The sequence below is a fragment of the Pristiophorus japonicus genome, chromosome 12 (assembly GCF_044704955.1).
Source record: "Pristiophorus japonicus isolate sPriJap1 chromosome 12, sPriJap1.hap1, whole genome shotgun sequence".
Taxonomy (NCBI): Eukaryota; Metazoa; Chordata; class Chondrichthyes; family Pristiophoridae; genus Pristiophorus; species Pristiophorus japonicus.
Genome location: NC_091988.1, coordinates 7,585,083 through 7,608,466, shown reverse-complemented (window position 1 = coordinate 7,608,466; position 23,384 = coordinate 7,585,083). Strand labels below are relative to the sequence as shown.

General features: G+C 44.3%; 1 protein-coding gene across 3 annotated transcripts in view; it reads right to left on the bottom strand.

Moving 5' to 3' along the window:
* LOC139277132 (contactin-4-like) overlaps positions 1 to 23,384 on the bottom strand; it is a 1,961,053-nt gene that overhangs the window by 908,974 nt on the left and 1,028,695 nt on the right. For all 3 annotated transcript variants that reach the window (XM_070895154.1, XM_070895156.1, XM_070895155.1), the window contains exon 8: positions 20,899 to 21,080. In XM_070895154.1, coding sequence (XP_070751255.1) covers positions 20,899 to 21,080 — 182 coding nt within the window. The remainder of the gene's footprint in view (positions 1 to 20,898; positions 21,081 to 23,384) is intronic.

Below are 23,384 nucleotides of genomic sequence, written 5' to 3'. Positions count from 1 at the left end.
TGCTGGGGCCCCAGCTGTTTACACTGTACATTAATGATTTAGATGAGGGGATTAAATGTAGTATCTCCAAATTTGCGGATGACACTAAGTTGGGTGGCAGTGTGAGCTGCGAGGAGGATGCTGTGAGGCTGCAGAGCGACTTGGATAGGTTAGGTGAGTGGGCAAATGCATGGCAGATGAAGTATAATGTGGATAAATGTGAGGTTATCCACTTTGGTGGTAAAAACAGAGAGACAGACTATTATCTGAATGGTGACAGATTAGGAAAAGGGGAGGTGCAAAGAGACCTGGGTGTCATGGTACATCAGTCATTGAAGGTTGGCATGCAGGTGCAGCAGGCGGTTAAGAAAGCAAATGGCATGTTGGCCTTCATAGCAAGGGGATTTGAGGACAGGGGCAGGGAGGTGTTGCTACAGTTGTACAGGGCATTGGTGAGGCCACACCTGGAGTATTGTGTACAGTTTTGGTCTCCTAACCTGAGGAAGGACATTCTTGCTATTGAGGGAGTGCAGCGAAGGTTCACCAGACTGATTCCCGGGATGGCGGGACTGACCTATCAAGAAAGACTGGATCAACTGGGCTTGTATTCACTGGAGTTCAGAAGAATGAGAGGGGACCTCATAGAAACATATAAAATTCTGACGGGGTTAGACAGGTTAGATGCAGGAAGAATGTTCCCAATGTTGGGGAAGTCCAGAACCAGGGGTCACAGTCTAAGGATAAGGGGTAAGCCATTTAGGACCGAGATGCGGAGGAACTTCTTCACCCAGAGAGTGGTGAACCTGTGGAATTCTCTACCACAGAAAGTTGTTGAGGCCAATTCACTAAATATATTCAAAAAGGAGTTAGATGAGGTCCTTACTGCTAGGGGGATCAAGGGGTATGGCGAGAAAGCAGGAATGGGGTACTGAAGTTGAATGTTCAGCCATGAACTCATTGAATGGCGGTGCAGGCTAGAAGGGCCGAATGGCCTACTCCTGCACCTATTTTCTATGTTTCTATGTTTCACACCTGGCTGAAAGAGATGTTCAAATCGACTTAGAACTGTTGAGCAGGAGGTCCGTTCCTCTGATGACATGGCGTGAACATCATCCCATTTCCAATTTAGTTTTGCCAGCCAGCTTCTCCCCAACAGTGCTGGGAGATCTCCGTGGACAATCCACTGGGGAAGTCGGTTCACCGTCCCTTTGTGTGTGACTGAGAGCATGGCGCTGCCAAGGACTGGGATGATTTCTTTGGTATAGGTCCTTATTTTGGTGTCGACCCTTGTGAGTTTTGGTCTGTTGCTTTTGTGCGGCCACAGCTGTTCAAATTGTTGAACGCTCATGAGAGATTGATTCGCTCCCATATCCAGTTCCATGTTGACGGGTATCCCATTGAGTAGGACCCTCATCATTATTGGAGGCGTCTTGTTGTAAGAACAGTGGACATTGATCGTGTTGGCTCGCTGTACCTCGGTGTCCCAGGCACTGTCCACACCGTCTTCTGGTCCGCTTTCTGACCCTTCCGATTCGTATACCAGTCGAGCTGCTGTTTTTCTGCACATGCGGGCCAGATGCCCTGTGTAGTTGCAGTTTCTGCAAACAGCATGCTGAAATCGACACCCCCTTCCCCCACATCTCCAGCACAGACCGCTTCCATTGTTTCCGAAGGATGAGCTGCGTCTGGCTGATCTCTCTTGAGCTTCTCTCAGTTTGTAGTTTATTGCTCACATTGTGGGTTGATGAGGTGTGAACGGCCGTTCATGTGGCCCTTGATGGCTTCTGGCGCCACTGCCTGCTGTTGAGGGCCTGCTCTCCTGCCTTTGTCTGTGTGTGGGTGTAGCGACTTGTTTCACGCTGTGAACCCCTAGTTCCGATGTTTCATTAGTTGTCATACCCGCAGTATAGATCAACCTCGTTTCTTCTTCTCCTGACAAGAATGTCTGTGCGACCAGTGTTGCTGCCTCTAGGGTCAAGTTCTTGGTCTCTATGAGCTTTCAGAATATGTCTGCGTGGCCTATTCCTTCAATAAAAAAGTCTCTCAGTACTTCTCTCCTTAGTTCATCGGAGAATTCACATAAACTAGCTAGCCTCCGAAGTTCCGCCACAAAGTCGGGTATGCTCTGGCCCACACAGCGTCTGTAGTTGTAGAACCTGTGTCTGGCCATGTGTCGGCTGCTCACTGGTTTCAGGTGGTCTCTTACCAGTGTGCTCAATTCTTCAAACGACTTGCTTACTGGTTTCTCGGGTGCCAGCAGGTCCTTCATTAAGGTGTATGTGTTCGAGCCACAGCTGGTCAAGAGATGGGCTCTTCTCTTGTCTGCCTTATCGTCACTCAACCAGTCTTTGGTTACAAAGCTTTGCTGGAGCCTTTCTATGAAGTCCTCCCAATTATCTCCAGCATTGTATTTTTCATCTGAGCCGTTGGTCGCCATTCTGTGGATTCTGTAATCTCGTAACTCGTCGTCACTGTAAAGTCCTGTCCCTGCAGTACAGACTCACACGAGGCACATGCTGAAGTCAAGGTCACTCAGGACCTGCATCTTTATTTCACAGCTCTCCAATGCCACACTTGCCTCAGACCTGCCTTTATATACCGGTGTGGAACAGGTATGCAGTGTCTCCTGCAAGTGCACCCCTAGTGGTAAGGTATGCTTGTGGTTAAAGGTTATATCTAGTTACAGTCATGTATAGCATGGTGAGATACAGTTATGTACAGTTGTGAGATACATGACAACAACTTTCTGTGGAGAGCATTCCACAGGTCCACAATTCTCTGAGTGAAGAAGTTTCTCCTCATCTCGTTCCTAAATGGCTTACTCCTATACCTTGGACTGTGTCCTCTGGTTCTGGACTTCCTCAACATCGGGAAAATTTTTCCTGCATCTAACCTGTCCAATCCCATCAGAATTTTATATGTTTCTATGAGATCCCCTCTCATCCTTCTAAACTCCAGTGAATACAGGCCCAGTCGATCCAGTCTCTCCTCATATGTCAGTCCTTTCATCCTGGGAATCAGTCTGGTGAACCTTCGCTGCACTCCCTCAATAGCAAGAATGTCCTTCCTCAGATTAGGAGACCAAAACGGTACACAATATTCAAGCTGTAGCCTTACGAAGGCCCTGTACAATTGTAATAAGGCCTCGCTGCTCCTATACTCAAATCCTCTCACTATGAAGGCCAACATGCCATTTGCCTTCTTCACCATTCAATATGATCCTGGCTGATCATGCAACTATAACCTACTTTTATCAGTTAAAGAGTTTTAAAACATAGAAAAATTAAATTGTATCACTATTTTCTATATCAGAAACCCTATCCATTAAGGTAAGTTTATTTTTAACCCTATTAAAACATATTTTTTTTTTAAATTAAAAAAAATATTTTTTCCTAAAACATTTAATTAAATTCAATTTCAATTAATTTTAAATATGTGAAACTTTGATTTATTTATTGTGCTGTGTTCCGGGGGGTATTCTCATTGATAGTAATGGGAGCTCGTACAAACAGAACTCAATTATTATCAATAAGAATATTACATGTTCATTGGTGATCCAGGCCCACGTGATCCCAGGTTGCGCTTACATTATGGGATGTGTGAACCCATACGCTGGGCTGCGCATCTGGGCCTTAGACTGCAACTCTATGTTCCTCCAGGACCACCAGGTACTTTCGGAAAAAACATTTTGGTTGGAAGCGTCTGCCTGCAGGAAGCCTCCGAACGCAATTTCCGGGCCATTAATTCCTGAAGGATAAAGTGATGGTTGGCCTGACTGTACAATCATAATGGTTCAATGTGTTCTCTGGAGTTTAGGTCAGCAGTAAACTTGGGAGAGATTGGCCTGTAATTCCAATTGAGGTCTTCCCGCGGGCAAACGAGGGAAATGGGGAAAAAAGATGCGCACTTACATGGTGCTGCTGCACCCGTTGGAACTTCCGAGACTGAGGCCTCCTGTGACTGCGCGTCGCAGCGCGTGCACGTGGGGACGTGCGCAGGCCGGGAGCTGGAGACAGCAGCCAATCAGGTGTAGTATCGATTCTCGTTCATTGTAATAGGAGTTCCTTAAGTCCGGAATACCCATTACTGTGAATGAGAAACCCCCCCCCAGCCCCCCCACAAACACCCAAAACACAATAAAAAAATAGAAAATAAACTACATATATAACATTCATTTAAATTAAAGTTGTTATAAAAATATATATTTTCCCGCCGTTTTTTTAAGTTTTTTTAAATTACATCTTAAAATAAACTTACCATAGTGGGGAGGGTTTTTAACAATAAAATGTGTTTTTATAACTTTATTTTAAAATGTTTCTGTGTATTTTTAAACACTTGTACCTGTAAAAGTAGGCTATACACGTCTTTTTCAGGCGCAAGATTTTAAAGGACTTTTGCAGGGCAAGATATTCGTGCAAGTGTCCTTGCTCCCGACCTGTGGCCATCTGTCAAGACCAGAAACTTGACTGATCGGAAAAGCCAGTTTTCAGCACATGCGCATTGCGCGCTGGAAACCCGCTTTTCCGATGCCTTCCCGGGTCCGTAGAAACTCCTTACGGACCCGGGAATGTCTTAAAACATTTTCTGAAATTGGTAATAAGAGCAGTGTTAGATGGATTATAATATGGCCTGGAAATTCCTGTAAATTTTTAGCACAACCACAGCATAAGAGTGCTGTTGCACCATTGTTCCCCTGAGGAAACGGGTGCATCTCCAATTGTGCATTAAACTCAATAAACCTTGAACTTGAGCAAGTCCATTTGAAGACATTTCTTAAACCTGTTTGCCCTGAGCATTCAGTTTCCAGAACCTCCCACATTATTCTAGCTCTGTGCAATGCAAGTTCCAGTGTGCTCCCATATTAAATGGACTCAAGGCACAAAGAAATTCAAATAAATAAGCGACTTGAAGCCAGCTGCACTTCAGTTACAAACTCCAGTTCAGGCCTAATTCTCTGATACTTTCTCACTTTGCTGGGCTCTCATAACTCTGTTGCTTCTTGCTTGTGCAGTTCACTTCATTCCGTGCAAAACAACACAATCAGGACAAGCAAGCATCCAATTCAAACGTTAGTCCCATTTCTAAAACAGCCAATGAAAATTTATACCTGGTCACAAGTACTTTCAAACCTATCTAATAGCTATCTTGGCAAACAATCCCAATCGAGAACAATCCCAGTTAACTTATTTACTCACTCAAGTTCAAGCTAAACTCCCTGAACTTATTCAGCTGGCTTCTTACCCCACTGGCACCTTGCCATTTGATTTTCTTTCACTTGCACAGTTACAGCGTATTGGGATTTGCAGAAGGTCAACACTCTCCCAGTTCGTAGGCTCAGCAAGTTTTGGAGTAAATCACCCAGAATTACAAGTCCAGTCATGGCTCTTGTAACCTCCTGTACCATTATCCAGAATGGAATGGGTGAATGTTAAAGTGGGATTAGAATATTTGTAAGATGGTGTTGTGACATGTTGTGTCTCTCTCAACTCAATTTGTGTTCACGGTGAATTGTAGTTCTCAAAAACTGACTGGTGCACTCTAGGATCTGATGTCTATAATCTCAGGTGTGCATTGAAAAGGAATAATATTGCTCTGGACAAAACTAGCCTTTTACCAGGATATTTCCCAGTAGGAATGACACAGTTTCTGTTCTCTATGATCAGGCAAAATAAATCTCATTGCCAGACCATATCCTTCATGATGAAAATTCAAGTCAAATTTGTTACAAGAATTAAATATCTGCAGTAGCAAATAAAATTGAACAATTAGCAATAGTAATGTACTATAAAATAACACAAATCTGAATCAATCTATCATCATTTAAAGATAGATTATCCAGAGCACATTTCTCACATAGTTCCATAAACTGCAAGACTTCTTGGTAGGTTTGTATGTGGTAACAACAAATGCTCCGACTGTGTCCAGACAGCCCAGCATTATCTCAGATGCAACCAAAAGTTGAACTATGAAGAAATAGTTAACAGCCAAAACAGAGGAGGACGCTCCATAGATCCTTGTGGTTGATAGTGTCAAAGGCCACATTGTTTATGTGCCTGACACAAGACTCCTAATGCAAGCGCTCTACTCGGAACTCCTTCACGGCAAACGAGCCAAAGGCAGGCAGAGGAAACGTTACAAGGACACCTTCAAAGCCTCTTTGATAACATGCAACATCCCCACCGACACCTGGGAGTCCCTGGCCCGAGACTGCCCGAAGTCGAGGAAGTGCATCCGGGAGGGCGCTGAGCACCTCGAGTCTCATCGCTGAGAGCATGCAGAAATCAAGCGCAGGCAGCGAAAAGAGCGTGCGGCAAACCAGTCCCACCCTCCCCTCAACAACTATCTGCCCCACCTGTGACAGGGACTGTGGTTCTCGTCCTGGACTGTTCAGCCACCTAAGAAATTTTTAGAGTGGAAGCAAGTCTTCCTCAATTCCGAGGGTCTGCCTATGATGATGGTGAGTTACTAGCCTACAAGATAGATCACCGATGAAGAAGCCTCTGAGCACAGAGTATGCAAGAGTATGCAATAACACAACGGAGCATATTTAACCTGGAGCGCTTAATGAGCAGTGATCCAAACCTCACGTACCCAACTGATGCTTTGACAAATAAGGTTAGACTGAGGATGAGCTCTCCCCACCCTTGATTGATGATCCAATCAAAGCATATTGCCTTTATCCTGTAGCACGTTTAAAATTACCCAACATGGCAATGCTTTTTTGTGATAGCTTGGCTATTAAAGATTATGGCTACATCTGTAAACTAGTATTCTTTGACAAGTTCTGCATTCTTTATGTGATTCAAATGGTGCATAATTAGGTTGGCTAGTGTTCCAAAGCCACTGGGAGTTCAGTCCAGATGAATCAACATTGCATCCCAAGCTACAGAAACAAACTGGTAGTGATCACTGACTAAAGTCGATTTAGAATATGCCGTGTATTCGACGAGTGAAGACAAAATTCACATGAAAAAGCTATAATTTTATTGTTTTTTTTAAGCACAATAAAGCCCTGTTTCTATCACATGCTTTCTTTTCTAGATGCAGTCCCTCAGAAATGTTCGAGTATGGAGGGATTACTTTTGTGGACTTTCTGTGGGGTGCACTGTGCAGGAGGCATGATTTTGTTGCATGATAGTGCTGAGGGTCTGTCTCGATACCTGTGCAATCCCTCCTTTGTTAGCTGTTCCCAAGCCTGCTCAAGATTTTGGACATTGTCTTTGGCCATGGAGGCGAAGCTGGTACACAGGGTGGAGAAATATCACCAGGGGTCTGTCGAGGAGTGTGTTATGTCTTTAGATGCTCTGATAATGAGGCAAAGTGACCTTAGTCCTTTATTAGTTAACTCCAGAGTGAGGATCACACCTAGTGGCCTGCCTTTTATACTAGGCCAGGCACACCTGTACAGGTAACCCACAAGTCTCACACTGCAGTGCCCTCTGGTGGCACACCTTGGAATATAGTGCAAGCAGTAACCATGTAGGAGACATGACAGAGTGAAGGAAACATTCCAGGGGCTTCGCTCAAAATGTTAGATTCTGGGGGTCATGCTTAATCTGCTACAGTATATTGGTTAGGTTCGGTGAGGTGAAATTTGTCAGCTGACTGGTTAAAGAGTATAATTTGGTCCTTGTTGAACAATTATCCTATGATGGCAATGCTGGCATTGTCAGTGACACTCATATCCCATGAATGAATAATGAAATAAATTATTTTCAAGTGCCAGCTGCAATCTAGCTGAGACAAGTCCTCGCTCCAGGCTTAGAGGATCATTGTGACAATGGAACACTTCTGGTCCCTCATTGGAGTTTTTTGGGAACCATCTTCAGCTGTTCCGTCAATGACCTTCCCTCCATAAGGTAAGAAGTGCGGATGTTCACTGATGACTGCACAGTGTTCAGTTCCATTCCCAACTCCTCAGATAATGTTACAGTCCATTCCCACATGCAGCAAGACCTGGACAACATTAAGGCTTAGAAACATAGAAACATAGAAAATAGGTGCAGGAGCAGGCCATCCGGCCCTTCGAGCCTGCACCACCATTCAATAAGATCATGGCTGATCATTCCCTCAGTACCCCGTTCCTGCTTTCTCTCCATACCCCTTGATCCCTTTAGCCGCAAGAGCCACATCTAACTCCCTCTTGAATATATCCAATGAACTGGCCTCAACAACTCTCTGCGGCAGGGAATTCCACAGGTTACCAACTCTCTGAGTGAAGAAGTTCCTCCTCATCTCAGTCCTAAATGGCCTGCCCCTTATCCTAAGACTGTGTCCCCTGGTTCTGGACTTCCCCAACATCGGGAACATTCTTCCTGCATCTAACCTGTCCAGTCCCGTCACAACTGCAGTAAGACTTCCCTGCTCCTATACTCAAATCCCCATGCTATGAAGGCCAACATACCATTTGCCTTCCTCACCGCCTGCTGTACCTGCATGCCAACCTTCAATGATTGATGAATCATGACACCCAGGTCTCGCTGCATCTCCACTTTTCCTAATCTGCCGCCATTCAGATAATATTCTGCCTTTGTGTTTTTGCCCCCAAAGTGGATAACCTCACATTTATCCACATTATACTGCATCTGCCATGTATTTGCCCACTCGCCTAACCTGTCCAAATCATCCTGCAGCCTCTTAGAGTCCTCCTCACAGCTCACACCGCCACCCAGTTTAGTGTCATCTGCAAACTTGGGCTGATAAGTGGCAAGTAACATTCGTGCCACACAAGTGCCAGGCAATGACTAACCCCAACAAGCAAGTGTCTACCTACCTCCCCTTGACACTCAATTGTACTACTATTGGTAAATCCCCCACCATCAACATCCTGGGGGTAACCATTGACCAGAAACTTAACTGGACCAGAGCAGGTCAGAGGCTGGGTATTTTGTGGCGAGTGTCTCATCTCCTTACTCCCCAAAGCCTTTCCACCATCTACAAGGCATAAGTCAGAGGAGTGATGGAATACTCTCCACTTTCCTGGATGAGTGCAGCTCCAACAACACTCAAGAAGCTCGACAATACCCAGGACAAAGCAGCCTGCTCGATTGGCACCTCATCCATCACCTTAAACATTCACTGCCTCCATCATCAGCACAACATGAGTGCAGTGTGTATGTACCATCTACAAGATGCACTGCAGCAACTCGCCAAGGCTTCTTCAGCAGCACCTGCCAAATCCGCGACCTCTACTAACAGGAAGGAGAAGGGCAGCAGGCGCATGGGATCACCATCACCTGCAAGTTCCCCTCCATGTCACACATTATCCTAACTTGAAAATATATCGCCGTTCCTTCATTGTCTCTGGGTCAAAATCATGGAACTCCCTCCCTAACAGCATTGTGGGAGTACTTTTGCCATGCAGACAACAGCGGTTCAAGAAGGCAGCTCACCACCACCTTCTCAAGGACAATTCGGGATGGGCAATAAATGCTGTCCTTGCCAGCAACGCCCACATCCTGGGCACAAATATTAAAAAAAACATTGGAATTTGGTAGGGAACCCCTGGTCTCCATTCCCAGCCATGGATTTTGCTGGCAGAACATGGGTCAGGCCACAATCCCCGAAATCTGTGGCATCTAGTAGCAGTGTCTGATGTTGGCGAGATTGACACCCATTTCTTGTTTTCGGAGATGAAGCTAGTTCATGTGTAAACATTTGCAGTCTTTCATAGAAGAATAAAAATGGTACAAACATTTCTGTAGTGCAATGTAACTGAGGTGTATTTGCATTTGTGTGGCAATGAAGTATTAGTTTGATGTGTAGGGAATAAGCGTACAGCATAAACCACCCAAGGCATGTTCTGAAATGAAAACAGCAATTGAATGCCTTTTACTTCAAACTATTCATTTAAATAATGTAAAGAAAATCAACAAATGAATAAATGTGAAAACGGAACAACAATAATGGAGCACTGGCTGGTCTGGTCAAGGTCAAAATGAGATTTAAGTCACTACCAAGACTTGAGATACAAGTTGCTGCATAATAGATGAATACTGACACCAAGGGCTGTAACAGACATGCAGGATTGGAAGAAGGTAAAAATGTTTGAACAGAACAAATACAATAAACCAAAATCTAATGTGCACTTGGACAGGTCCGTGAATGGCACTTCTTCAGCTCCCCTCCACTCTCCCTTTGCTCTTCTCAGCCGGAGGCAGCAGCTAATGACAGGATATGGTTCCAGATGTACCAACATTCTGGTAGCTCACATAAGTGGCCATTCCTCATGGATGCTTCTAGGCAGAGTGTTGGCAGCCTATCCAATAGTGATGACGCATTATTCTCTCCATGCCAGATGTCCATCAACTTCATTTCCAGTCGGAGTCCCTAGATATTAAGCAGGAGTGGCAACACAAGCTCTTGCTCGATCATAGGCACCCGATAGCAACTGCAGTGCTCATACTATTGACTTCGTTGAGACCAATAAACTGAGCACACAGCAGGGACCTGGAACCTTTCTAGTCATATGGCTCAGTTCCACGTGAAGCAATTCACTTACCCGCTGAGTCACCAGAGCAGCCGATGCTCCTTATCGAAATGATAGGATTTTAGAATAATTAAAACTGCCACAAGTTACCCATATCAAAATTCCATACGTGTGCGATTCTTGTACTTTAACAAAAACATGACACTTGATCGCAGTGAGGAAAGAACTAAAAAGCAAATGGGATTGTACGATTATGAATAATCCACATTGCAGAAGTACTTGAACATTAAAATAGCATCAAAATGGACCATGCATGCTTACATAAATTACTTCAGAGCATTTAAAGAGGCTCTGAGATCAGCTCAAATTGTTTTCCAGTTTCTAAAGAAGGTCTAATATCAAATGTGTGCGGGAGGTGATTTTTAGTTTTGAAAATGGTGAGTAAATTCTGATCATAATGTTGCATTGTATCGATGCTGTTCATTACCTTACATTTAAGTCAAGAGAGGATCTGCTGCCATGTGGCAAAGCTGAGCGTTTTGAACAGTAACAAGAATGAAATAAATGTATACTTTCAGCTCCAAATATGGCAATCAGCAAAGTCTGATTAAATATTTCACCAGTTAAAAAGAAATTTTCAATGGTTATAATAAACTTTCACTGGCGTTAGTTTTTCAGGTCATTACTACTATTATTGTTCAAACATAAAATGCAGAGAGTCAGTGGAGGAGCCAACTTGGAATGATATTGGAAGTGCTAACTTAACCATGTTGAGTTAAAATGGCAATCGCTGAACTGCTGTGGGATAATGGGCCAGAAATTGTTGCAATGGGGGGGGGTTGCCAGTGAAAATGGGACTGTAATGCTCACCATTGATATCATGTTATATTTGCACCACAAATTGCTGGAACGTAGATCGGATAATTGCACGCTTCTGGGATCTCCTTGACCAATGAAAGAAAAGGAGAAAGAAACAGAACGAAAGACAGAGATGAAAATAAGATAACTTAGAGTCAAACCAAATACACAGAGAAAGATTAGTAAAGAGAGTGGAAAAAGAGAGTGGATTAAGTGAAAGAGGAAAAGAGCAGACAGAAAGGAAAATTAAAAATACATAAAAGAGGACATTATTATCCGCCGACGAGGCATTTGAGCGGGGCCCGCCAAGGAAGTTGTCAGCGGGCCAGCGAGGAGGCCCCGAGATAAGGGCAGCGGTGGTGGGGCGAGGCCCGAGGCCGTCAGCGACGAGGCCCCGAGGTCGGCAGGGTCATCGAGTCCGGAATTCCGGATTCTCGACGCTGCACCTTTACTGCCAAACAACCTCTCTGGCACTGAAAATTAACTTTTACAAGTGTGGAATTTCATTCCTTCAAATTTTAATTATTGTTAAAGATTTTTTTTAATTAAAAATGTAAATAATTATTTTTAAACGTTTTCTTTATCTTTTATCTCTCTCTTAATCCCATCTTTCCTTCCCTCTCTATATTTCACTTTCTGTACATGATTTAGCACTGAATTAAATATTCTAACTTACACTTCCTGGTTCAGCCTCTGCTGCCTCAGTAAGGATTCTTCAATCCCATTGGTTAAGGAGACACAACATTCAGTGCGTGGTCCACACAGATCCCGGATCCCCTGTACAGGAATGCCACAATGTGTATTGGATTTTTAATTATTGCAACTTCCAGTACAGAAGCCCATAGAAGGTCTGTGGGCATGTTTAAGTGTAATGAATGGTTATCACCTTTCATTTGCCATTGACCGCAAAATTCCGGCCATTATTTTTAGTCTACCTACATTTTAGTCTACCCAGCATTGAAGCACTGACCACACTCGACCAGCTCTGCTGGGCAGGCCACATTGTTCGCATGCCAGACACGAGACTCCCAAAGCAAGCGCTTTACTCGGAACTCCTTCACGGCAAACGAGCCAAAGGTGGGCAGAGGAAACGTTACAAGGACACCCTCAAAGCCTCCCTGATAAAGTGCAACATGCCAACTGACACCTGGGAGTCCCTGGCCAAAGACCGCCCTAAGTGGAGGAAGTGCATCCGGGAGGGCGCTGAACACCTCGAGTCTCATCACCGAGAGCATGCAGAAATCAAGCGCAGGCAGCGGAAAGAGCGTGCGGCAAACCTGTCCCACCCACCCTTTCCCTCAACGACTATCTGTCCCACCTGCGACAGGGACTGTGGTTCTCGTATTGGACTGTTCAGCCACCTAAGGACTCATTTTAAGAGTGGAAGCAAGTCTTCCTCGATTCCGAGGGACTGCCTATGATGATGACCTACATTCATGGTGTTTCATATTATGGAGATTATTTCACATTATGGAGCAACCCTATGGCTCAGTACAGACCAGCGAAAGTAACTGTAAGGGGTCCACACATTAACTTCTGCTTTCATTTAACTTTATTAAACTGTTGAAATTTGAAACGGCTATTTACAGTGAGAGTCTTTATTAAAGACTGTATTGTTTTATCCACTTAAATTTCATTGGATGATTTTCAAAGAAAACAATGGGCTCGATTTTCTCCAGTGATTTGCGCCGCTTTTTTTGGCCTAAGTTAAAAAATACAAGTTTCCCTCATCACCGTGCACCAGCGTAACTCAGTTAGTTATGATTTTTTTAGGTTTGTTTTATTTTTGAGTCAGAGGGGACGTAACCTGCCACCCACACCAATTCTAGCCATTTTGGCAAGTTTGGCCAGCTCAGATTTACTCCAATTCTTCTTAGGCTGGCGTATGTGGCCTCTGTAGAAAAACCTTCTGGGGAGTTAAGAAAATCGGTGCAGATAAGTAAATCAGTGTAGCAGACGCCCGGACTGCAGCAACAGGAGAGGTAAGAGAGAGTGGGGGAGAGTTTCGGGCATAGTTAGGAGCGGGGACTGGGAGGGGGGAGGCCATTTGGCCAGGGATAGGTGCAGGAATCGGGAGGGACAAGGCCGTTCGGCCTGGCATAGGGGCGGGGACCAAGAGGGAGGAGGTCATTCGGCCAGGGATAGGTGCGGTAACCAGGACTGGGAGGTCATTTGGCCAGGGATAGGTGCGGGGACCGGGAAGGAGAAGGCCATTTGGCCTGGGATAGGTGTGGGGGCCGGGAGGGAGGAGTCCATTTGGCCTGGGATGGGAACGGAGACCGGGACCGGCATCGGGAGGGGAGTGGGGAGGTGAGGAGGTGAGGAGACTTTAATAATGCAATGGCGGTAAGTTGCTGAAATGTGTTAGGTGCTTGTGCAGGTTGCTGTGAGCTGGCTGTATGTATCACTTTCCAGCCTCAGCCTGCATTGTGTCCCTGGTTACTGTGGCAACCCGATCTCTTTGGTGCAGATCTTGGGCTCCACCCCCAAAAATAAACAACAGGCTGGGCAGCGCCAAAATGAAGAATTCAAACGGGGAAACTTGGATGATTTCTTTTTGGCGTACTTGGGCCCCAAAAAAAACGGGAGGAACTCTTCAAGTACGCCAAAAAACAGCTTTGGGGAAAATTGAGCCCAATATCCCTATTAGAAAATATGGTCTAGGTCCCAAGCAATGGTCGTGCTGTAATAATGGCAAAGCAAATTCCACTGACAGACACTTTCCAACAGAAAAGGTGACAGACACCTTTCAATATGTGTTGGGGAGGGCTGGGGTGCGGATAGGAGGGGCTGTGTTGCAGAGAGAGTTACAAAGGATCTGTTCCTCAAATCCATTAACATGAGTTTGCTCCAAATCACTTGCTACCCTTGCCTGAAAAAAAAATCTATCATTTTTAGTCTTGAAAATTTCGACTGACATAGCATCAAACTTCGAGAGTGAGCTCTAGGTTTCCACTACCCTTTGTGTGAAAACATGTTTCCTGATTTCACTCTGAAATGGCTTAGTTCTAATTTAAGATTAATATTAATATTGTTCTGGAGGGTCTCTGTATCTCTAGCCCAGAAGATTCCCTTTAATATTTTAGATACCACAATTAGATCACCCCCTCAACCTTCTAAATTCAAGGGAATACAAACCAAGTTTATGCAACCTGTCTTCATAATTTAACGATTTCATTCTTGGAATCATTCTGGTGAATCTGTGCTGCACCCTGTTCAAGCCCAATATATCGTTCCTGAGATTGTAGCGTGTTTGTTTTTCATTCTACTCTTATTCTCAGGCCTGGGAACTTATAGTGGGAAAGACAACACATGGCACAAAATTTTAGGTTTAACCCAGTGTCAGTTTTATTACGCAACAAAAACTGACTAAAACTACAGGACCAGACTGCTGAGAGAACTTTGACTTTAGACAAAGTTATACAATCACCAGAGATTCGTGGTCCTTGATTCCGTAACGTGCTGTTTCTTCTTCCGGCTGTTCTCTGCAGCTTCTGTTTCTTTTCTGCTGCTTCTTCTGTTGCCTGTCCTTCTTCTGTTGCCTGTCCTTCTTCTGCTGCCTGTCCTTCTTCTGTTGCCTGTCCTTCTTCTGCGTAACCTGCTTGTGTGTCTGTGTCCATATATTTATATCCAGGTTTTCAATAAGTTTCCCGCTAGGGCGAGCATCGATTACCGAGGTGGTGATCTGTTTAACTGGCTGTGGTGATGAGTTTGAATGGCTACCAATTTGCACACGGAGTCGACAATGCAAAAGATATTTCCTTATGCTGAATGCTGTATCCAAAAATTTGCATTCCGTGGGGTCCTTTGTTGTCCGGTCTTTTTACAGACTCGATGTCTCCAGTGGGCTGTTTTCCCCACCCTGGTCAATCAAGTTCAAGGCCTCACATAACAACTCCATTGCTGTTATGCATAAGGGGATGGAGTATCAATGCAGTGAAGTCTTACAACAGCTATACAGGGAATTGGTGAGGCCACACCTGGAATACTGCTTGCAGCTTTGGTTTCCATATTTACAAAAGGATATACTTGCTTTGGAGGCAGTTCAGAGAAGGTTGACTCAGTTGATTCCGGAGATGAGGAGGTTGACTTATGAGAAAAGGTTGAATAGGTTGGGCCTCTACTCATTGGAATTCAGAAGAATGAGAGGTGATCTTATCGAAACGTATAAGATTATGAGGGGGCTTGACAAGGTGGATGCAGAGCGGATGTTTCCATTAATGGGGGAGACTAGAACCAGGGGGCATGATCTTAGAATAAGGGGCCGCCCATTTAAAACTGAGATGAGGAGAAATTTCTTCTCAGAGGGTTGTAAATCTATGGAATTCACTACCTCAGAGAGTTGTGGAAGCTGGGACATTGAATAAATTTAAGACAGAAATAGACAGTTTCTGAAATGATAAGGGAATAAGGGGTTATGGAGAGTGGGCAGGGAAGTGGAGCTGTGTCCATGATCAGATCAGCCATGATCGTATTGAATGGCGGAGCAGGCTCGCGGGGCCTTATGGCCTACTCCTGCTTCTATTTCTTATGTTCTTATGTATGAAGTCAGTTTTATGTCCTTGACCACAGAATGTTTTTAATTGTCCAGTTTAGTTCAAAAAGCTTGGATCAATCCATTTTTTAGTTTATGGTCTGCATTTTTCTGAAGATTTGTAACCTTTTAGATTCGATGCCCAAAACAGAATGAAGTACTTCAAATAGGGTCTGACCAAGGCACTAGACACTGAAGCATCACTTGTATTCCAATGTCCCTGAGATAAATGGCAACATGCCAGGAGTCTTCTTGATTATTTTTCCACTTGTGTATGAGCTTTATTGATCTGTGCACACGGTCACCGAAATCTATTTGCTCCTTTCTCATAGCCTTCAACTTTATGCCGCTGAATATATCAGGCCACCCACAGATAATATCATAAGACGGAGCTACATTTCCACATAGCGGTCCATTAAGGAGGTAACTGAATCCCTATTTATGCAAACAGCCACCAACACACGGTTCAGCGGCAAACGCCAGCATCAGAGACAACAACAAAAACATGTATACAGCACCACATCGAACGCATGCCCGACACGAGACTCCCAAAGCAAGCGCTCTACTTGGAACTCCTACACGGCAAGTGAGCCCAGGTGGGCAGAGGAAACATTTCAAGGACACCCTCAAAGCCTCCCTGATAAAATGCAACATCCCCACTGACACCTGGGAGTCCCTGGCCAAAGACCGCCCTAAGTGGAGGAAGTGCATTCGGGAGGGCGCTGAGCACCTCGAGTATCATCGCCGAGAGCATGCAGAAATCAAGCGCAGGCAGAAGGTGTGAGCGGCAAACCAGTCCTACCCACCCTTTCCTCCAACCACTGTCTGTCCCACCTATGACAGAGACTGTAATTCCTGCATTGGACTGTACAGTCACCTGAGAATTCACTTTTAGAGTGGAAGCAAGTCGATATCGAGGGACTGCCTATGATGATGATGGATTAACATAGCGAAATGTCACAAGGCACTTCACAGGAATATTATGAGTTAAAATTTGACACTGAGCTGCATAAGTAGAAATTAGCCCAAAGGACCAAAAGCTTGGTCAAAAAGGTATGTTTCAAGGAGCGTCTTGAAGCAAGAAAGAGAGGTAGAGAGGCGGAGAGGTTTAGGAGAGTATCAAATTAAAAACCAATGTGTATAAGGTGGCCAAGGTTAGTGGGAAACTAGAAGATTGGTAAAATTTTAAACGACAGCAAAGAATGACTAAGAAAGCAATAAAGAAAGGAAAGATAGATTATGAAAGTAAACTTGCGCAAAACATAAAAACAGATAGTAAAAGCTTTTACCGATATATAAAACGGAAAAGAGTGACGAAAGTAAATGTTGGTCCCTTCGAAGATGAGAAGGGGGATTTAATAATGGGAAATGTGGAAATGGCTGAGACTTTAAACAATTATTTTCCTTCGGCCTTTACAGTGGAAGACACAGAAACCATGCCAAAAATTGCTGGTCACAGGAATGTGGGAAGGGAGAACCTTGAGACAATCACTATCACTAGGGGGTAGTGCTGGACAGGCTAATGGGACTCAAGGAAGACAAGTCCCCTGATCCTGATGAAATGCATCCCAGGGTATTAAAAGAGATGGCGGAAGTTATTCGTTATAATCTACCAAAACTCTCTGGACTCTGGGGAGGTACCATCGGATTGGAAGCAGTTAATGTAACATCTCTGTTTGAAAAAGGGGACAGACAAAAGGCAGGTAACTATAGGCTGGTTAGTTTAACCTCTGTAGTGGGGAAAATGCTTGAAGCTATCATTAAGGAAGAAATAGCGGGACATCGAGATAGGAATAGTGCAATCAAGCAGACGCAACATGGATTCATGAAGGGGAAATCATGTTTAACTAATTTACTGGAAGTCTTTGAGGATATAACGAGCATGGTGGATAGAGGTGTACCGATGGATGTGGTGTATTTGGATTTCCAAAAGGCATTCGATAAGTTGCCACACAAAAGGTTACTGCAGAAGATAAAGGTACGCGGAGTCAGAGGAAATGTATTAGCATGGATAGAGAACTGGCTAACTAACAGAAAGCAGAGAGTCGGGATAAATGGGTCCTTTTCAGATTGGAAATCGGTGGTTAGTGGTGTGCCACAGGGATCGGTGCTGGGACCACAACTGTTTACAATATACATAGATGACCTGGAAGAGGGGACAGAGTGTAGTATAACAAAATTTGCAGATGACACAAAGATTAGTGGGAAAGCAGGTTGTGTAGAGGACACAGAGAGGCTGCAAAGAGATTTAGATAGGTTGAGCGAATGGGCTATGGCTTGGCAGATGGAATACAATGTCGGAAAATGTGAGGTCATCCACCTTGGAAAAAAAAAACAGTAAAAGGGAATATTATTTGAATGGGGAGAAATTACAACATGCTGCGATGCAGAGAGACCTGTGGGTCCTTGTGCATGAATCCCAAAAAGTTAGTTTGCAGGTGCAGCAGGTAATCAGGAAGGCGAATGGAATGTTGGCCTTCATTGCGAGAGGGATGGAATACAAAAGCAGGGAGATCCTGCTGCAACTGTATAGGGTATTGGTGAGGCCGCACCTGGAGTACTGCATGCAGTTTTGGTCACCTTACTTAAGGAAGGATATATTAGCTTTGGAGGAGGTACAGAGACGATTCACTAGGCTGATTCCGGAGATGAGGGGGTTACCTTATGATGATAGATTAAGTAGATTGGGTCTTTACTCGTTGGAGTTCAGAAGGATGAGGGGTGATCTTACAGAAACATTTAAAATCATGAAAGGGATAGACAAGATAGAGGCAGAGAGGTTGTTTCCACTGGTCGGGGAGATTAGAACTAGGGGGCACAGCCTCAAAATACGGGGGAGCCAATTTAAAACCGAGTTGAGAAGGAATTTCTTCTCCCAGAGGGTTGTGAATCTGTGGAATTCTCTGCCCAAGGAAGCAGTTGAGGCTAGCTCATTGAATGTATTCAAATCACAGATAGATAGATTTTTAACCAATAAGGGAATTAAGGGTTATGGGGAGAGGGCGGGTAAGTGGAGCTGAGTCCACGGCCAGATCAGCCATGATCTTGTTGAATGGCGGAGCAGGCTCGAGGGGCTAGATGGCCGACTCCTGTTCCTAATTCTTATGTTCTTATGTTCTTATGTCAGGAATTCCAGAGCTTAGGGCCTAGGCAACAGAAGGCACAGCCACCAATGGTTGAGTGATTATAATCAGGGATGCTCAAAAGGGCAGAATTAGAGGGGTGCAGACATCTTGGGGGTTTGTGGGGCTGGAGGAGATTATAGAGATTGGGAGCAGCGAAGCCATGGAGGGATTTGAAAATAAGGATGAGAATTTTGAAATCGAGGCATTGCTTAACTGGAATCCAGTGTAGGTCAGCGAGCACAGGGGTGATGGTTGAGTGGGACTTGGTGCGAGTTAGGGCAAGGGCAGCCAGGTTTTGGATCACCTCTAGTTTACTTAGCGTAGAATGTTGGAGGCCAGCCAGGAATAGTCAACTCTAGAGGTAGCAAAGGTAGAGACAGCAAAAGGTTTTCTCCAAACATCTTTTTGGTAGCATGTGCAAGGTATTACATAGAAACATAGAAAATAGGTGCAGGAGTAGGCCATTTGGCCCTTCGAGCCTGCACCACCATTCAATATGATCATGGCTGATCATGCAACGTCAGTACCCCATTCCTGCTTTCTCTCCATACCCCTTGATCCCTTTAGCCGTAAGGGCCACATCTAACTCCCTTTTGAATATATCTAATGAACTGGCCTCAACAACTTTCTGTGGTAGAGAATTCCACAGGTTCACAATTCTCTGAATGAAGAAGTTTTTCCTCATCTCAGTCCTAAATGGCTTACCCCTTATCCTTAGACTGTGACCCCTGGTTCTGGACTTCCCCAACATCAGGAACATTCTTCCTGCATCTAACCTGTCCAATCCTGTCAGAATTTTATATGTTTCTATGAGATCCCCTCTCATCCTTCTAAATTCCAGTGAATATAAGCCTCATTGTACTCTAACTGCTGTGGCTTTGCCATAGTCAAGACACATTGGTAGGGGGAGTTTTATGCTTTAACCTAAAGCTGACCTGACCATGCTGCACCTAATTTGGGAACACTTGGGCTAACGTTGGCGAAAAAGAAAAAAATATGCCATTCCACATCACTGACATCCATCACCGTAATGAGCACACAATTCGACAACATTAAATATTATTTTAAAAATGTATATATTTCAGAATCGCTCTCTAACTCATTTCCATTTCACCTGAAGCAATTTCTCTTCCAAGATGGATTTTATTGGGCTAGGTGTTTGATCCCAATGCCTATCACAATGAACAGCAGCCAAACTGCCAAAGGCAAATTTGTTCAGTATGTCAAGCAAAAGTCAAATTCTTCGGCTGAATCTGCTGAATCAATGTCCATTTGAAATATAGAGAGAGTTCCCGCCATATATCTTGAAATTAGGATTGATTCGGAATCCTGAGCATTAATTGAGCACGATTCAATTCCAAATACTCTATGGCTAAAACATGACCTTTGCATCCCCAGCCTCTCCTGGCCCCTGTTTTCTATCACCAACTCGGCCTCTGCAGAGAAAGTGACTGAAGAAATATGTCACAAGCTATACTGCCTTTCAAAGTCATGTTCCTGCCTGATGTTTTGAACCAATTTTCACCCAGGAAAGCCAAAGTAGTTGGGGAGAAACTGCTGCAGGGAGTACGAGCAGGTTAAAAAAAAAGACAGAAGTGGTGAGTTGAAGCCTTTTGACGTTATGTTCCCAGCTCGACAGCTTCAATAACCATCTCCGGTATAAATAGCCCAGTTTTCCGTGCCAGCCTGAACACTAAATTAGAGCTATATGCAAATTCCGTTCATCACTCTAAATGGATATTTGAGAAGTGACCAGAAGCCACGAATGCATATCCAGTGCTCAGCACCATCACAAACTGTTTCTGAGCTGAAGCATATGTCACCGATTTCTGCTTAAATGTCTTTTGCAAGATATGGCTTTTAATCTCCAGCACTGTATTGTTTGACATACACTTGTAAGATTTAATCAGGAAATTTTTTCAACAACATTGTCGATCGTCAGAAAACATATTCCGTCAAATTATGAAACATACCATAAAAAACCAGCTGGCCTCTTGCAGTGTTTTTGCCTCTTGAATTTTCAGCGGTGCATTCATATGTGCCTGAGTCCTTCTGCTGGAAGTTTGGGATTTCAAGAACGCCATAGGTTTTGTTCACTTTGACATTGTCGGAAAATGAACCACCAATTCTTCTCCAGCTTATGGCAGGGACCGGGCTGTAACAGGATGGGTACAAATCCATCATCAGCAGCAAATAGTGGACAACAATGATTCTTAGAATAAGAAAAAGAGAATTCCTTCTAACTGGTTAACTGCACAATTATCAGACAGAAGTAAGTATTTGTTACATTGATGATCTAATGTTTAACTGGGCAGTATCCTTCCTTCCTTCCTTGAATATAGTTTAGAGGTTATCAGCCTGAATTTCATGGATAAGACTGTCGTTTTACCCTATTTGTAGATTGCTCGAATGAGGGTACGGGGCCCAGAAGAGCTGAGGGTCTAGGGACAGCACGGACCTGTCCACACTGCGATATGTGTGCGCACTAGGTCCGTGCAGCAGAGCAGGTCGCCAGTCGTCCTGGTTCAACTCTTGCCACTGGATAAAGGCCTAGCTCTGTCAAGCCCATGTGGTGGCTGATGTGCAACGGTCACCACACGTTAAAAAAATCCACGCACAGACATCTTCCACCTCCTCAATTGGAGTTCAGGACTGGAACATTGGGTTCTTCATTGAAACATCTGTGAACTCTTGTGGAAGCAAGTCATCCTCATTCGAGGGACTGTCTATGATGAAATTGCTCTCCTCAACCCCCAAAATGTTAGAGGCAGGAAGAATGTTCCCAATGCTGGGGAAGTCCAGAACCAGGGGTCACAGTCTAAGGATAAAGGGTAAGCCATTTAGGACCGAGATGAGGAGAAACTTCTTCACTCAGAGAATTGTGAACCTGTGGAATTCTCTATCACAGAAAGTTGTTGAGGCCAGTTCGTTAGATATATTCAAAAGGGAGTTAGATATGGCCCTTACGGCTAAAGGGATCAAGGGGTATGGAGAGAAAGCAGGAAAGGGGTACTGAGGTTGAATGATCAGCCATGATCTTATTGAATGGTGGTGCAGGCTCGAAGGGCCGAATGGCCTACTCCTGCACCTAATTTCTATGTATTTCTATGTAAATATTCAAGCTTTGTTGGCTCTGTGAAGTAAGTTGTACAAATAGCTCCAACATTTGGATCAAATATCAGGACCACAGCATCAAACATAGTGTACACAATTCTAAATATGTATATAATTTACAAGGGTCATTTTCCCTCTTCTATCGAACTGATTAGAAAAGGGGAGGTGCAACGAGACCTGGGTATCATGGTTCATCAGTCATTGAAAGTTAGCATGCAGGTACAGCAGGTGGTGAAGGCGGCAAATGGTATGTTGGCCTTCATAGCTCGGGGATTTGAGTATAGAGGTCTTACTGCAGTTGTACAGGGCCTTAGTGAGGCCTCACCTGGAATATTGTGTTCAGTTTTGGTCTCCTAATCTGAGGAAGGATGTTCTTGCTATTGAGGGAGTGCAGCGAAGGTTCACCAGACTGATTCCAGGAATGGCAGGACTGACATATGAGGAGAGACTGGATCAACTGGGCCTTTATACATTGGAGTTTAGAAGGATGAGAGGGGAGCTCATAGAAACATATAAGATTCTGACGGGACGGGACGGGATAGATGCGGGTAGAATGTTCCCGATGTTGGGGAAGTCCAGAACCAGGGGACACTGTCTTAGGATAAGGGGTAGGCCATTTTGGACTGAGTTGAGGGGAAACTTCTTCACTCAGAGAGTTGTTAACCTGTGGAATTCCCTGCCGCAGAGAGTTGTTGATGCCAGTTCATTGGATATATTCAAGAAGGAGTTAGATATGGCCCTTACGGCTAAGGAGATCAAGGGGTATGAAGAGAAAGCAGGAATGGGGTACTGAGGGAATGATCAGCCATGATCATATTGAATGGTGGTGCAGGCTCGAAGGGCCGAATGGCCTACTCCTGCACCTATTTTCGAAGTTTCTATGTAAATGGCTTACCCCTTATCCTTCGACTATGTACACAATTCTAAATATGTCTATAATTTACACGGGTCATTTTCCCTCTTCTATCGAATTACTATACACTGAGGTAAGGATCAGAATGTATTTTTCTTGTTGAACTGTGGTTGTATACCGTTTAACCCTTTCACTACCCTTTTAAAGTCATATTACTCTATACCCAACAAAGGTGGGATGGTAAGGGATGCATTGTATCCATACTGCCATTGATGGCACTCCACATTGACCCAAATGGAGGACATGTTCTGAGTGGGGCTGGCCTCTCTGCGGATTTTGTCAGTTCTCCACCACAGCGAGGCCCATATTGCAACCTTCACTTAGAATGCGTGCTGGGGTTGGAAATCAAATCAGAGTTCTTCTGTTAGAGGTACTGACACATCCATGTGCTGGGTAGAGAAGAACAAAAGATCCAACGTGTTGCTAAAACAT